At 42.4% G+C, this 14,118-nt stretch overlaps 1 protein-coding gene across 1 annotated transcript in view; it reads right to left on the bottom strand.

Moving 5' to 3' along the window:
- Window positions 1–14,118, bottom strand: part of csmd2 (CUB and Sushi multiple domains 2) — a 2,056,060-nt gene that overhangs the window by 130,629 nt on the left and 1,911,313 nt on the right. The window contains exons 54-56 of the mRNA XM_068011193.1: window positions 13,772–13,945; window positions 13,491–13,679; window positions 11,536–11,709 (exon numbers count right to left, since the gene is read on the bottom strand). Of these exons, the coding sequence (XP_067867294.1) occupies window positions 11,536–11,709; window positions 13,491–13,679; window positions 13,772–13,945 (537 nt within the window). The remainder of the gene's footprint in view (window positions 1–11,535; window positions 11,710–13,490; window positions 13,680–13,771; window positions 13,946–14,118) is intronic.

Below are 14,118 nucleotides of genomic sequence, written 5' to 3'. Positions count from 1 at the left end.
TTATCTATGAGGAGATAATTACTACAAAATGATAAAGATTCATAACAGGCTATAATCACAGATTACTACTTGGGAATTTACTAATGCAGCATTGTTCTTTACGCCACTAAAGTAACAGACTCACTTTTGTCCCCTTGCAAGTTGCTATGGGAACACAGAAACAACAGTAGTCCACCTGGGGCCTTTTGGCTTGCTCCACCATTTTGTTAGCTACGGAAGTACCGGGCCAGAATTTACTATGAGTAGCAAATGTTTGGTGCCTGCTGTTGGTTAGACTTGCCCCAGCCCATTAACTTTCCATGAGCTTTTGCACTGAAAGTTGCTGTCGATTAGAGATCCCTGTTGTGCAGCACCTTCTACAGGGTATCTGGGACCTGTATGAACAGGGCAAGCAATGGTGTGTCTCCTTCATCAATCAGATTGAAGAACTGTTAGCGAACAGCATTGTTTGAAGTAAGAAGTGTAAGGTAGAAGAGTGAATTCAATGTCGAAGCAGTTACGGAAAGCAAAGTAAAGACAAGGAAACAAAAACAAGAAATGCTGGATTCACTCAGCAGGTCTGGCAGCATCTGTGGAAAGAGAAGCAGAGTTAACGTTTCGGGTCAGTGACCCTTCTTCGGAACTCCAAGACAAGGAAAGACTGGATTGAGAGAGAGAGGGGAAGAAGAGACAGAAAGAAAAAGGTTTCAAAAGTGTTTTTTTATATATCTCCAACAATTAAAGGCTGAAGGGATGAAGCTCCACACTTATAAAAGCAAATTTTCAGTGTCAGAGGGATTGTTTGGTATTAATTCAGGCTGACTACACAATTAAAAGGGGTACTTAGACTGAAAAGACCAAGCCCTAAGCTTCTGTGGTGAGTTTAATTCAGCTTGCAAATACAGGAACTTTACGCCATCCATCTGGTGAGCCAAACAGTAAGATGCCATTTTCACGAAGCTGATGGCGGAGAGGTGCATCTCAGACAGCAACTTTCAAACTTTAGCATTAAACTGCCCTTGCCTGAAGTTGTACAATAAATAATAGTATATAATAAATAATAGAGCTTAGGCACAGGTTGGCATTAAGTAAATAGCATCACTGTTATTTTAACAGTAAATGCTGTCCCCCTATCTTTTCTCTAGATCCCAATTACTGTTACGTCCCAAGTATCTAAATCCCTTTTAAACTCGAGCCGAATCGCATTTATGGTCTTCTGAGGTAATGCATCCAACATTCTGACAACTCCATGTGTTAAAATGTTGTTAATGATTCAATTCAAACTGTAAGATTATGTCTCTTTGTTTTGGATTCCCCTACAAACAGGAATAGTCATATTTTGCCTACTTGTCAAACTCCTAGTCAGTGATATCGAGAGAATGGAAGTCACTGGAATATGTCAAGCTGTTCTGCACAGTGCATTTCACCTACATGGAAGCAGGTGGCTGACATACAGTTGATGAGGAAATTGTTAGACTTGCAACGACAGGTGCTGTAAAATATGACCAGATGGCTGTGTATCAGACTAACTGGTGACCATGCTCCTCTTGAGCTCAGCAGAATCAAAATGGTTCCAGGATGACAAGCCTATTAATGGAAGGTTGAAACCGAGTCAAATCTTCTTGGCAGACTCTATTGTCCAATACCCATCCAGGCAAGTCTGCAGTACAATACCGCATTGTTGATAACGGAGAGCTGTCACAAATCCTTAACGTTGCAGACCAGTCACTGAGAGCAGCAGTTCTTGCCACTTCGTCCAGATAAGCCTGAAAACCAATGATCTGGTGTATAAAATGGTTCCATCTGAATAAGCAGCAGGATGTTTACCAGCATTTATGCTGGTAGGTTGAATGGTTTTAGTTGGTTAAATTCCAGCAGTAATTCTGCAGAAACTTGAAAGTTCTTGAGTCTTGGCTCTTTCCATTGAGCTTGGGCACAGGTTGGCACGAGGTAAATAGAGTGTGCTTCTTCAGGGAGAGATGCATATTCTGCGTTATTGTAAAAGGAGCCCTACCTAAACCATAGAACCATAGAAAAGTTATGGCACAGAAAGAGGCCATTCAGCCCATTGTGTCTGCACCGGCTGAAAAAACTAGCCACCCAATCTAATCCCACCTTCCAATACCAGTTCCATAGTCTTGCAGGTTACAGCACTTCAGGTGCAGGTCCAGGTACCTTTTAAATGAGTTGAAGGTTTCTGCCTCCACCACCGATCCGGGCAGTGAATTTCAGACACCCACCACCCTCTGGGTGAGAGTTTTTCCTCATGTCCCCTCTAATCCTTCTACCAATCACCTTAAATCTGTGCCCCCTGGTAATTGACCTCTCTGCTAGGGGAAACATGTCCTTCCTATCTACATTATCTCGGCCCCTCATAATTTTGTACACCTCAATTAAGTCACCCCTAAGACCTCCTCTGCTCAAAGGAAAACATCGCTAGCCAATCCAATCTTTCCTCATAGCTGCAATTTTCAAGCCCTGGCAAAATTCCTGTAAATCTCCTCTGTACTCTTTCCAGAGCAAGTATGTCCTTCCTGTAATGTGGTGACCAGAACAGTACGCAGTACTCCAGCTGTGTCCTAACCATCATTTTATGCAGTTCCAGCATTACATCCCTGCTTTTGTATTCTATACCTCGGCCAATAAAGGAAATCATTCCATATGCTTTCTTCACCACTCTATCTACTTGTCCTGCCACCTTCAGGGACCTGTGGACATGCACTCCAAGGTCACTCACTTCCTCTATCCCCCTCAATATCCTCCCGTTTATTGTGTATTCCCTTGCTTTGTTTACCTTCCCCAAATGCAGTACCTCACACTTCTCTGGATTGAATTCCATTTGCCACTTTTCCACCCACTCAACCAAACCATTGATATAATTCTGGAGTCTACAGTTCACTGTCAACTAAACGGCCAATTTTTGTGTCATCTGCAAATTTCCCAATCATGCCTCCCACATTTAAGTCCACATCATTAATATATACCACAAACAGCAAGGAAGCCTACACTGAGCCCTGTGGAACACCACTGGAAACTGCCTTCCATTCGCAAAAACATCCGTCAACTATTATGCTTTGTTTCCTGTCCCTGAAGCCAATTTGGATCCAACTTGCCATGTATCCCATGGGCTTTTATTTTCTTAACAGTCTGCCCTGTGGGACCTTGTCAAATGCCTTACGAAAATTCATGTAGACCACTTCCTCTACACCATCATCATCAATCCTCCTCATAACTTCCTCAAAAAATTCAATTAAGTTAGTAAGACACGACCTTCCCTTAACAAATCCACGATGTCAATCCCAGATTAATCCGTGCCTTTCTAAGTGACAGTTTATCCTATCTCTCAGAATTGATTCTAATAATTTGCCCACCACTGAGGTCAGACTGACCAGCCAATAATTATTTGGCCTATCCCTCACACTCTTTTTAAATGATGGTACAACGTTCGCAGACCTCCAATCCTCTGGTACCTCGCCTGTATCTAGTGAGGATTTGAAGATGATCCTCAGAGCATCTGCTAATTCCTCCCTGGCTTCCTTTAACAACCTGGGATACAATCCATCTGGCCCTGGTGATTTTAAGAATGTCAGACCCTCTAGTACTTCCTCTCTCATTGGGCAGAACTTTACACCCCCCAACGAATGGGATGGTGGTCGGGGGGGGTGGGCAGGTGGGAGGTGGTGGCATAAAATGGAGCAGGAGTCCTTCCCAACCTGCTCCCGCCTCCACCACCACTTTACGCAGGGCAGTGGTGGCAAAAATCAGCCTGCCCACCCCAGGCCCTTAAGAGGCCAGTTAACGGCCACTTAAGGGCCTCACCCAACTTCACACGGATTTTACGCGTGGCAAGCAGGCGTCCTAGACCCGAGAAAAGCCACCTGACAAAAGCAAGCGGCTTACTGACGGCCCGGGGGGGGTCCTCATGATCGGGCACCCTGTGCCTAATGGAGGGCCGCCCCGATGCCCCACCACCCACCACCCCATTCGACCACCCTTGCCTCGCCGGGGCCCGACCGATCACCCCAGCGAGGAACAAAAACGTACCTGCGTTCCGGGGGTTCCCTGACGTCTTCTTCGTGATGCTGGGTGCAGTCCCAGCAGTGGCCACTGCTCCTGGTGGCGCTGCTGGGACAGAGAGCTGCCAGCCTGCTGATTGGCCAGCAGCTCTATAAGGCGGGACTGCCTATCTCAAGCGGGTGGAAGTCCTGCCTCAGACAAATAAAAGCAAAATACGGGTCGGATCCCCAGCCCAGGCAGAAGCGGGTTTGCCACCGACTTTTCAGTCAGTGGACAGCTCCCGTCAGCCTCGGGTAAAATCACCGCCATTATGTTTAACGTATCTAATATTTCACACTCCTCCTCTTTAACGACAATGTATGCGTCATCCCTCTTCTTTGTGTAGATAAAGAAAAAAAAACTCATTAAGAACCTTGCCCACACCTTCTGCATCCACGGATAAGTCACTTTGTACATCTCTGATAGGCCCTACCTTTTCCTTCGTTATCCTCTTGCTCTTAATGTACTGATAAAACATCTTTGGGTTTTCCTTGATTTTATTCATGTCCTCTCTTTGCTTTCCTAATTTGTTTTTTTACTTACCCCTGCACTTTCTATACTCCTCTAGGCTTTCTAAAGTTTTTTGAGTGTCATAAGCTTTCTTTTTCTGCTTTATCTTACCCTGTATGCTTCTAGATAACCGGGGGTTCTAGATTTGTAAGTGAATAAAATGTGAACTAAATAGAGCTCTCCTGCATGTACAAATCTAAACTATGTGTATATGTATGGACAATATGCATATTACATACAGTATTATTCAGCTCCTTTTTCTTTGTGGGACATGTCCACCTTGTGCCCATAGAATCTCGCTTTTAAATGCCTTCCACTGGTTTGCCACTGATTTTCCTTCAAGTAGCTGTATCCAGTCCACTTTCACCAGATCTCCTCTCAGCTTCATAAAATTTGTCTTCCCCCAATTTAGAACTTTTACTCCTGTTCTTTATTTGTCCTTTTCCATGATAATGCTCAAACTAACTGTATTATGGTCACTATCTCCAAAATTGTCACCCACTGTTACTTCATCCACTACCCAGCTTCATTTCCAAAGACTATATCTAGAATTGCACCCCCTCTTGTTGGGCTTGTTATGTGCTGGCTAAAAAAGTTCTCTTGAATGCAGTGCAGATTTCTCAGTATCTTTTTTTAAATTCAGAGACTCCTAAGCATGGCGGTGGCTGTTTGTGCATGTCAGATGCCCAACTGACTGAAAATTTTTTTTTTCTATTTGCGCTTTTAGCTTACATCAGTTACAATTTGCAATCTGTTCACTTTGATATGAGCAGCCCTGCACTGGCAACGTGCAGGTGTCCATCATAAGGCAAAAGAGAAAGGAAAAACTGGCAGATAAAGAAATTCCCAAAGCAAAATAAAACATCAAATTCTGGAGATAAATCTGCTGAGATAAGATACACTCTACAACATGGAGATTTGATGCAACAAAGGGAAAAAAACTCAGGCCTCGGTGGGAGAAGAAGAAAATAAAATCTGATCATTGCGGCTAACTTTGTTAATTATTGAGCAATCTGTTCCTTTAGTAAAAATTTTGCTTCAGATCTTGCTTTAAGATCTCTGCATTTTAAAATCAGATGTGAATTAATTCAGATATTTGATTAACAAATGCACATGAAACATCAGTATGCGCAACATACTTGCATTTATTTCTCCACTTGTAATTATTCCAAACTACTCTGCAGAGAATACAATCACAACAAACAAAAACATGAATTTTCCATGAGCCCTGATCACAGAAATATTATGAGTTAACATCCTGATTTTGTTCACTAAGTATTCCATCAAGAACAAACAATTCAAACTTTTAAAACATTAACAAGGAAAATATTTTTATACAAATCATCTTGCATACCAAGTAGGATCCTTTATTTACATATGGCTATTTTATTAGAGACAACTGGGTGGTATGGAGGGTTAAGAATGTTGTCCTTTGCTCTCTGAAATCTTGGTTCAAATCTAGCCAAGTCTCCTCTTTGTGGTGGCCATGAGGACTCCAAGTTAAATTTTGGACAGTTTCAAATGGGTCCCAAATATGTAATTACCGTCCAAAATACTAGCCATAATTCATCCATAATGTCAGCCACACTGACAGAGAGCACAGCATTGCCCCATGAGAAACAAAAAAGCCATTTCTGTTCCTGATCTTGGGGTTGATTCATATAATTCATGCAAAATGAAGAGAGCTTCATCCTGCCTCAAGAGTTCAATGACTGGGGGTGTTTGATGCTGATTGGGTACAAAAAGTGGTCCATTTCAAGGGCCGCTATTCCTTCCTTTAATAAACAGACAAAAAAATCCTATTCACAATGATCAATTATTTCAATAATAGAGTTTATATTGAAAAATATATAAATTAGTGTTAGAATAAAACAGCATGAAGGAAAGATCTAGAAAATATACAGCACACACATTAAGTGAGCATTAGTGTTAATGGGAAGAGTTGTTTGAAGGAAACACCTGGTCATGTACAGTTTCATTCCCCATACATTATATTTAATGATGTTTGCTGACAGCAGATGGGCAGCATAATTGATGATTCTGCCAGTGGAATCTTTAATAGAGGGATACTAAAGAAAAACATTTCTATAGCACCTTTCATGATTTCAGAATGACCCAAAACAGTTCACAGCCAATAGAGAACGTTTGAAGTGTAGTCAGTGTTATAATATAGAAAACACGACAGCCAATTTGCACCCAGCAAGGTCCCATAAACTACAATGTAATAATGATCACATGTTTTTAATTGACAGACTTTTACTAGTAGCAATAGTCATCCAATTAAAAATATAAAATCATTAAAAAGTTTTTATTTTTAACTGTATGGTAGGTTCATCAGAAGGGACCAGATTCCAGCTGTGTGGGCTTCCCATCTAAAACCTGACTCCCATTTGACATGGAAGCAGCGGCACAGATGTGATAAGCTTGTTATTGCTGGCATCAGTTCATTTGGACTGGGTTCTAGGTCAACATTTTTCCATTGGAAGAGGGGAGTTGTGTACATCAAAGGTGTTAGATCGCAGTGCTGGAGAAAAATACATTGTCCATCAGCATCCATGTAAAACACTCAGAGGTCAGGTACAGTACTGCTGAAATCCAAATCACAGCTTCCTTGACATTCCCTTCAATGGCATATCTAAACCTCAATCTCAGTCAAGGATTCCTCTGCAGTCGTATGTCACATCCATTAAACAAAGCAGCCAGTCCTGTGACTATCAGTGGAAGATAAGGACAGCTCTGTGATGTGGTCACCTTGAGATAAGAAAGAGTACAGCCTCTGATCTAATTAGTCTGTGCTGGTCTTGAACCCAGGATCTTGAGAATATAATGAGAGGAGGTGGGGGTCCTCCATCACCTACCCACCCTGCTGCTGATGCACCAGTGGCGGGGGAGATGGCAGGCAGCCCGCCTGCCCTTAGGCCAATTGAGGCCCATAAATGGCCAAGTAATGGCCACTTCCCGCTACCATTGGTATTTTACCAGCAGCAGATGGGCACCTTGGCACCTGAGGAGGCCACTTAGTACTAACTGCCACCCCCTTGCAGGCTGGGGTGATGGTGGGGTGGCCCTCCTGATCGGGCACACTGTGCCCCATGGAGGCGCCCTCCCCCCCCGTTGTTGTGCTATTGCTTTAATTGTTTTAATACTGATTAACATACTATTGAATATGTAAGTAGTTTTGTATACAAGTTGATGCAAGTTAACATGTGATACAGTAGTTGGAGCAGTGTTAGTCAGCATGTAGCACATGTATTGAAGAGCTCTCCTAGAATCCTGTTATTCTTCAATAAAGAACGCTACATTTAGTTTACCAATCATTGTTTGATATGTTTGTGTTAAGAGCCAATAACACAACACCAGCAGCATGGCCACCCACGCTGAAACAACCCCCCCCCCCACCCTAACTCAAACTCCCACCCCTCTCACTGGGGCCAAGCCAATTGTCCCCAGCAAGACCTGACTCCCATTTACCTTCACGGAGGCCGGTGTCCCTGTTCCTCTTTTGGTTGGGTGGAGTCCCAGCAGTGGCCACCACTCCTGGTGGGGCTGCTTGCACTGAAGAGCTCCCGGCCCACTAATTAGCCGGCAGCTCATGGAGGCAGGACTTCCTGCCTCAGAGGTATGGAAGCCCCGAGTGCAGCCAATTAAGGGCCTGAGCCATGCAAAATAGCAGTGTGCCTTAAAGGCCCGGTGGAGGAAGGCTCACCCCCGGCTTTCCAGCCAGTAGGCGGCGCCACCGTCTCATCATTAAATTCCGGCCATTGTCTATTGAGAATCCTTGGATGCATCTCATCCAATCCCTGAGATTTATTCACAATGGCCTGGAGTTTGTGGTCAGCAGTGAAGTAAGGGTGCTCTCCACTGACCTCGAAGTCAGCCTCGCAAAAACATCTAGCGAACTCTCTGGTGAGAATTTCACCTCTATTGTCATGCAGTGGTACTGCAACTGATTGCTGAGTTCTTCACTGGAGAAATCCTAAGCATGGCGCTTAAGTAAAATCGTCAAGCTGATCGAGCAGCCAATCAAATTAAAGGATTTTCACAGACACCCAACTAAAAAATAAAATCACTTAAAAAAATTTTCACATGCATAAATTAAAGATTGGGACAAAGACATAAGAGCTGAAATATTCTGAAACAACTTTTTTTTCAAAATTATTAAAGAAATTTGGTTTAAAAAATCTATTAACAAATCATTTAGTGGCACTTCACAAATATAAAATTATTTATTCAGGTCCAGCTCCGTTGTTCATTAAGTTTTATTAATCACATCTCTGTTAAAAACAGTTATACCCGACTGAACAAGGTGTAACTTTTTAATGAGGTTTCTAACAGTGATTTGGGAGTGGGAGAGTTGAAATTCTCACTGATTTCATGATTGCCAGCTCTGGGGTCGGGTGTGGGGTGGGGGGAAGCGGAGGGTGGAGGTTTCTAGCACAGCCTGTGGTGCAGCCCTGAGTGACAGACTGCAACTTCAGGATTTCCGCACTAAACTGCGCATGCCCGACATCCTGAAATTACGGTCACTTTCAGAAAGGTCATGACGATGAACACCAACAGTTCACTGTTGACCTCCCCCCACCCTCACCCCAACCCTGCAATACAGGGCTCTTATGTCTGCACAGATTGTCTACAATCAAGATGGTAATGTGACTAGAACAGCTTAACTCTGCAATGCCCTGCATTTTCCTTTGCAGATCAACTAAGTTATCTCTCTCCTCCTCAGCAAAAAACTTTTTTTTTTTAGAAATTTTTCATCCTGTGTTATATCAGTATATGACATCACCTAATCCCACTTCCAGTTGACCCACTCCATTTCTTGTTTTTCTTTTTCGCTTACTCGAACTGAAAAACTTATTATCCTTCACTTCTTTTGTCATATTTAATTCAACATTTTTCTTTTGTCATTTCCATACCGTTTTTACACTCCAGGCATCAGCCAGATAACTAGAAATGAAGCACATTATGCCAGTATAACATAGCCTTGAGACATAATTCTAGAAGACAGACCTTCCATACATTAGGTTTTATCTCAGATATTCTTAATGCAACTCATTAATCATTTTCTCATGGTCTGCGTCAGTTTGTATTTGGAGATATCTTTTCTCTTCTTCTTGCCCTTACCCCTGGAGCAGCTGTTTGAGGCTCAAACAGACCATACTAGCACTTTTCATATCATATAATATCAGTCCTTCCCTGTCTCTGTAACCTTCTCTCGCCCTATTACAATCTCTGTGCTCCTCCAATTCTGGCCTCTTGCGCATTCCAGTTTCCTTCATTGCACCTTTGGGTTCAGCTGCCTAAGCTCTAAGCCAGGGTTGTCCAACCTTTTCGATCGTAGGGCCGCATTGCTATTTTTGCTTGGCCTGGGGGGCCGGTGAGCAAATTTCGAAAGATAAAGGCATTGAAAATTTATCTTACTAATAAAAACAACAAATGTGCATTATTGTGAAGAAGCTTTAAATGAGAAGACTAATTTATTGACTTACTTTCTCATCATTATATTGAAAACTGATCTAGTGACGTACCTTGCATTATTTTTACTTGCATAAGTAGTCAATCTCTGCCCGCACACTTGATGTAGCAATGCAAAGTATTCTGGATAGATGTCCACCTTTCAGGAGAGACTTTGATCTCTCTTCCCTCTCTCCCCATGCTCTGTGTATGCGTGTCTTGTTCTCTATTCCCTCACCCCTCCCTTCTCGGACTAGGGGACACAGATTGAAAGTTTTGTGCAAAAGATGCAGGGGGAATATGAGGAAGCATTTTTTTTATGCAGCAGGTGGTAATGACCTGGAACTCTCTGCCCACAGGGGTGGTGGAAATGGAGATGATCAATGACTTCAAGAGGAAGTTGGATGGTCACCTGAGAGAAATAGACTTGCAGGGCTACGGGAATTGAGCCAGGGAGTGGAATTGACTGCATAGCTCCGTGGAGAGCCAGCATGGGCTTGATGGACAGAATAGCCTCCTTCTGTGCATAAGTAAATGACTGAGTCTCTTTCCCCACTCTCTCCCCTGTCTGTCTCTCTCTCTCTCTCTCCCTCTCTGTCTGTCTCCCTCTCCCCCGTCACTCTGTCTCCTTTTCCCCCCTCTCTCTATCTCCTTCTCCTCATTCTCTCTGTCCCTCTCCTCCCCCCTCTCTCTCCACCACCACAACCACCACCCCCACCCCAGGTCTCCAGTGTTCCCCCTTCTCTTTGTTCCCCCTGTCTCTCTGTCCCCTCCTCTCTCCCCCTTTCTTTCTCTCTCTGTGCCCCCCCCTTCTCTCTCCGCCCCCTCTCTATCTCTCTCTCCCTGTTCTTCCCCCTCTCTCCACTATTCTCTCGCACACAGTTGCAGAGAGTGGAATGCTCTGACAGGTTCTGTCTTTTTTGGAAAACCCTGAGTCTGTTGGGAAACAGCTGTTCCTGATGTCAGCGGTTGTCACCTATGAAACTGACAGCGATCTTTTTTAAAAGAACTGACTTTTAAAAGAACTTTGCACTCTCTGCAACCTGTGAAACTGACAGCGCAATAGTTTAAAAGCTGGACTGACAAAGGGAAATTTCTCATCTCCAGTCACGGTGAGGACGAGGAACGGCCCTGGGAACAGTTTACACCTGCGAGCTGTGTGGAAGCATTTGGCGGGCCAGATCCTGGACTGTGGGCCGCATGTTGGACAAGTCTGCTCTAAGTTCTGGAATTCCCTCCCTAAACTGCTCAACCTTTAAGGCACCCCAAAACCTACCTCTGATGAAGTTTATGGTCACCTATTTAATCTCTCTTTCTTGGCTCGGTGTCAAACTTTGTCTAATAACACTCCTGTGAGATGTCCTGGGATGATTTAGTACATTCAATGTGGTATATCAATACAATAATTGTTGTTTTAATGTTAAAAAGATTTTTTCTAGCAGTGTGTTTATGCATCTTTGAAGACATCCAATTGAAGACTACAGCTGCTTTATCTGGTCATTTCAGAACCCTGGGCGATGATGTGAGAATGTTTACCTGAGCAGTGCGGTAATGATCCACTCCAGCGTCCATCCAGCTGGCAGATACGAGTAGTATTTCCAATCAGGTGAAGATATCTGTCACAGTGGTACCGGACTGTGGTGCCAACTGTAAACTGGTCACCATACAGTTCTGCACCAGGTGGAATGCCAGGATGACCACATGTCACCACTAGGAGACAAAGAAATGAGGCAGAAAATAAATGTTTTGTTTGAAATGCATATTTCAATAAATCATTAAATACAATATATAAGTTACCCGCAATACATAAGATGGAGCATACCATGAATAAAATAATGCATAGGATGGAGTATGTTATGATATAATTGTACCCAAAAGAATAAAGGATAGTAAGTGTATTTCCAATATTCAAAAAAAGAGTAAAGCACTAATAATTACAAGCTGCTTAACTTTTACATTGGGGAAAATGATTGAGGGTATTTAACAGCTTGCAATAAGCTTCTGAAGAGAATGGATATCCATAGGGAGAAGCTAGTGTGCTTTTAGAACAAATAGATCATGACTTACAATACACTACAATTCTTTGAGATGGTAATCAAGGGGGGTTGGGCATCCATGCTTTCATAATCATATATGAACTCTGAATGCAGTTGGTTTTATGGATTGAATGGTCTTTACTCCACAGTCTTTATCTTATAATGCCTTAATGAGTTTGGATGACTTCATTAACAGCGAGAGAGAATCTTGAGAAATTGTCCATTATTAAACATCTTCTGCCACTTGTTATGCTTTTGAAATAAACTCCAACCTGCATCATTCCTTATAATGTATAGATTTGGAGTTCTTCACAGGTCAGTCTTGCTCTGTTTATCACATTTATTTTGGCCAAGAGCTGTAGTGGACTAGGTTTGTGCTATGCCCAGGGCTGTTCTATGGACATAATCTGTGCTTTGGACAGAAAATTCCTGAGGTCAAGTTGTGGAGGTTAATTTAAAGTTTTGTCGTAGGACATGATGTAACTGCACTGAAGGCTGTGGGGTAAATGTTTATAATCTAACATGCGTTGGACAAAATAAACTATACCACTGTATAACACGGCATGATAAGTTGCCATTTTATGTTTGTGGGATACAGAGATTATTCCATGTATGTGAGATTATATTCCAACTGCAAGTCTTTGCAAACAAACCACTGGGGCCTGAAAAATTCACCAGTTGTGTTTCAGTGGCTGTTCCCATAACAATTTGCACCCAATAACTACTGCTGAGCTTTAGTGGCATTCGTACCACAGTCAGAGCAAGTTCAGCAAAACAAACACAATGCAATAATTAAGCACCCTCAGATTGGCTGTCAGTGTCCCAAGCATCTTACTTGTTGCCATAGCAACCATGGCACTATACTCACATCATTAAACTGGACGGGATTCAAATTCCATCACTAAAAAGGGTATGTTTATTTAACATTTTTGACAAAGCAATGGAAAATGGGGACATAAACTGAATACTGCACAGGAATCTCTTGAACATTCATTTTTTAAGAACTCAGGAAAGGGACTTGTTTTATTTATGATTTTTTCCCTCCTGAATTATATGGGCTTCTTCAGTCATGAAATAACATTATATTCAATAATTTCTCCTTGATGATCTGTGTAATGCAATGATGCCACCTATGAATTTTCCGATTTGAAAAAAATTCCCAGTGACCTTTTCTCTCCTTTTCTCTGAAAGGCAATGACTTATAGTGGGGTCAGGGTCCTACAGATTACAGCATCGTGTATTTCTGACAAGTGGTGGGCTGCAATTTTATTTCAGGGAAAGCTGCATGTCTTCTCTGTGCAAAGTATTGATAATTAACTGATATTTGAGACATTATGAAGTAACCTCCAAAATTCCTTTAAAAATGAAGATTATGTAACTACCATTTGAGAACTCGCTTAATATCTTGACAATAAACATTCATTTCTGATGCCTTAAATCTCTAAAATCACTTACACAGGCAGTTTGGGAGAGATCTGTCCCAGGCACCATCTCCTTGACAGGTCAGCACATGTGATCCCAACAGGTAGTATCCGGCGTTACACTCATACGACACACTACTACCATAACTGAATCTTTGGGCAATGTTTAATTGCACTCGACGAATGCCGTTTTCAACATGTGCAGGATCAGAACAATTGACCACTGTCGAAAATTAAGAAAATGTTAAAGGTCTTTCGACTCTGTTTTTATGCAGTCAAAAGACTTTGAAACTGCACGATAGTCATTGTTCATACCTTTACACATAGGAAGTGAGTTGCTCCACTGCCCATTAGACTGACATTGGGAGCTAATGGTACCATGCAGTGTGTACCCTGGACTACAGGTGAACCTAACAATATCGTTCAGGTTAAATTGAGTTCCGTGTGTTATGCCATTAGCTGGATTACCAGGGTGGCCGCATGTAATCGCTGCGAGAAGAAAATAACACAATAAATATTGTGTAATATATATCATTCTGTAATATCTTCCAGTGAAACTTTAACATCCTGATGATCCTTAATGGACCATTCAAAGCTTATTACACATCTTCGTTTGAAATTAACAATGGATAAGCACACGGATATTCGACAAGGGACCTAGT

The sequence above is a fragment of the Heterodontus francisci genome, chromosome 31 (assembly GCF_036365525.1).
Source record: "Heterodontus francisci isolate sHetFra1 chromosome 31, sHetFra1.hap1, whole genome shotgun sequence".
Lineage (NCBI taxonomy): Eukaryota > Metazoa > Chordata > Chondrichthyes > Heterodontiformes > Heterodontidae > Heterodontus > Heterodontus francisci.
This window is presented reverse-complemented; position numbering and strand designations above follow the sequence as displayed.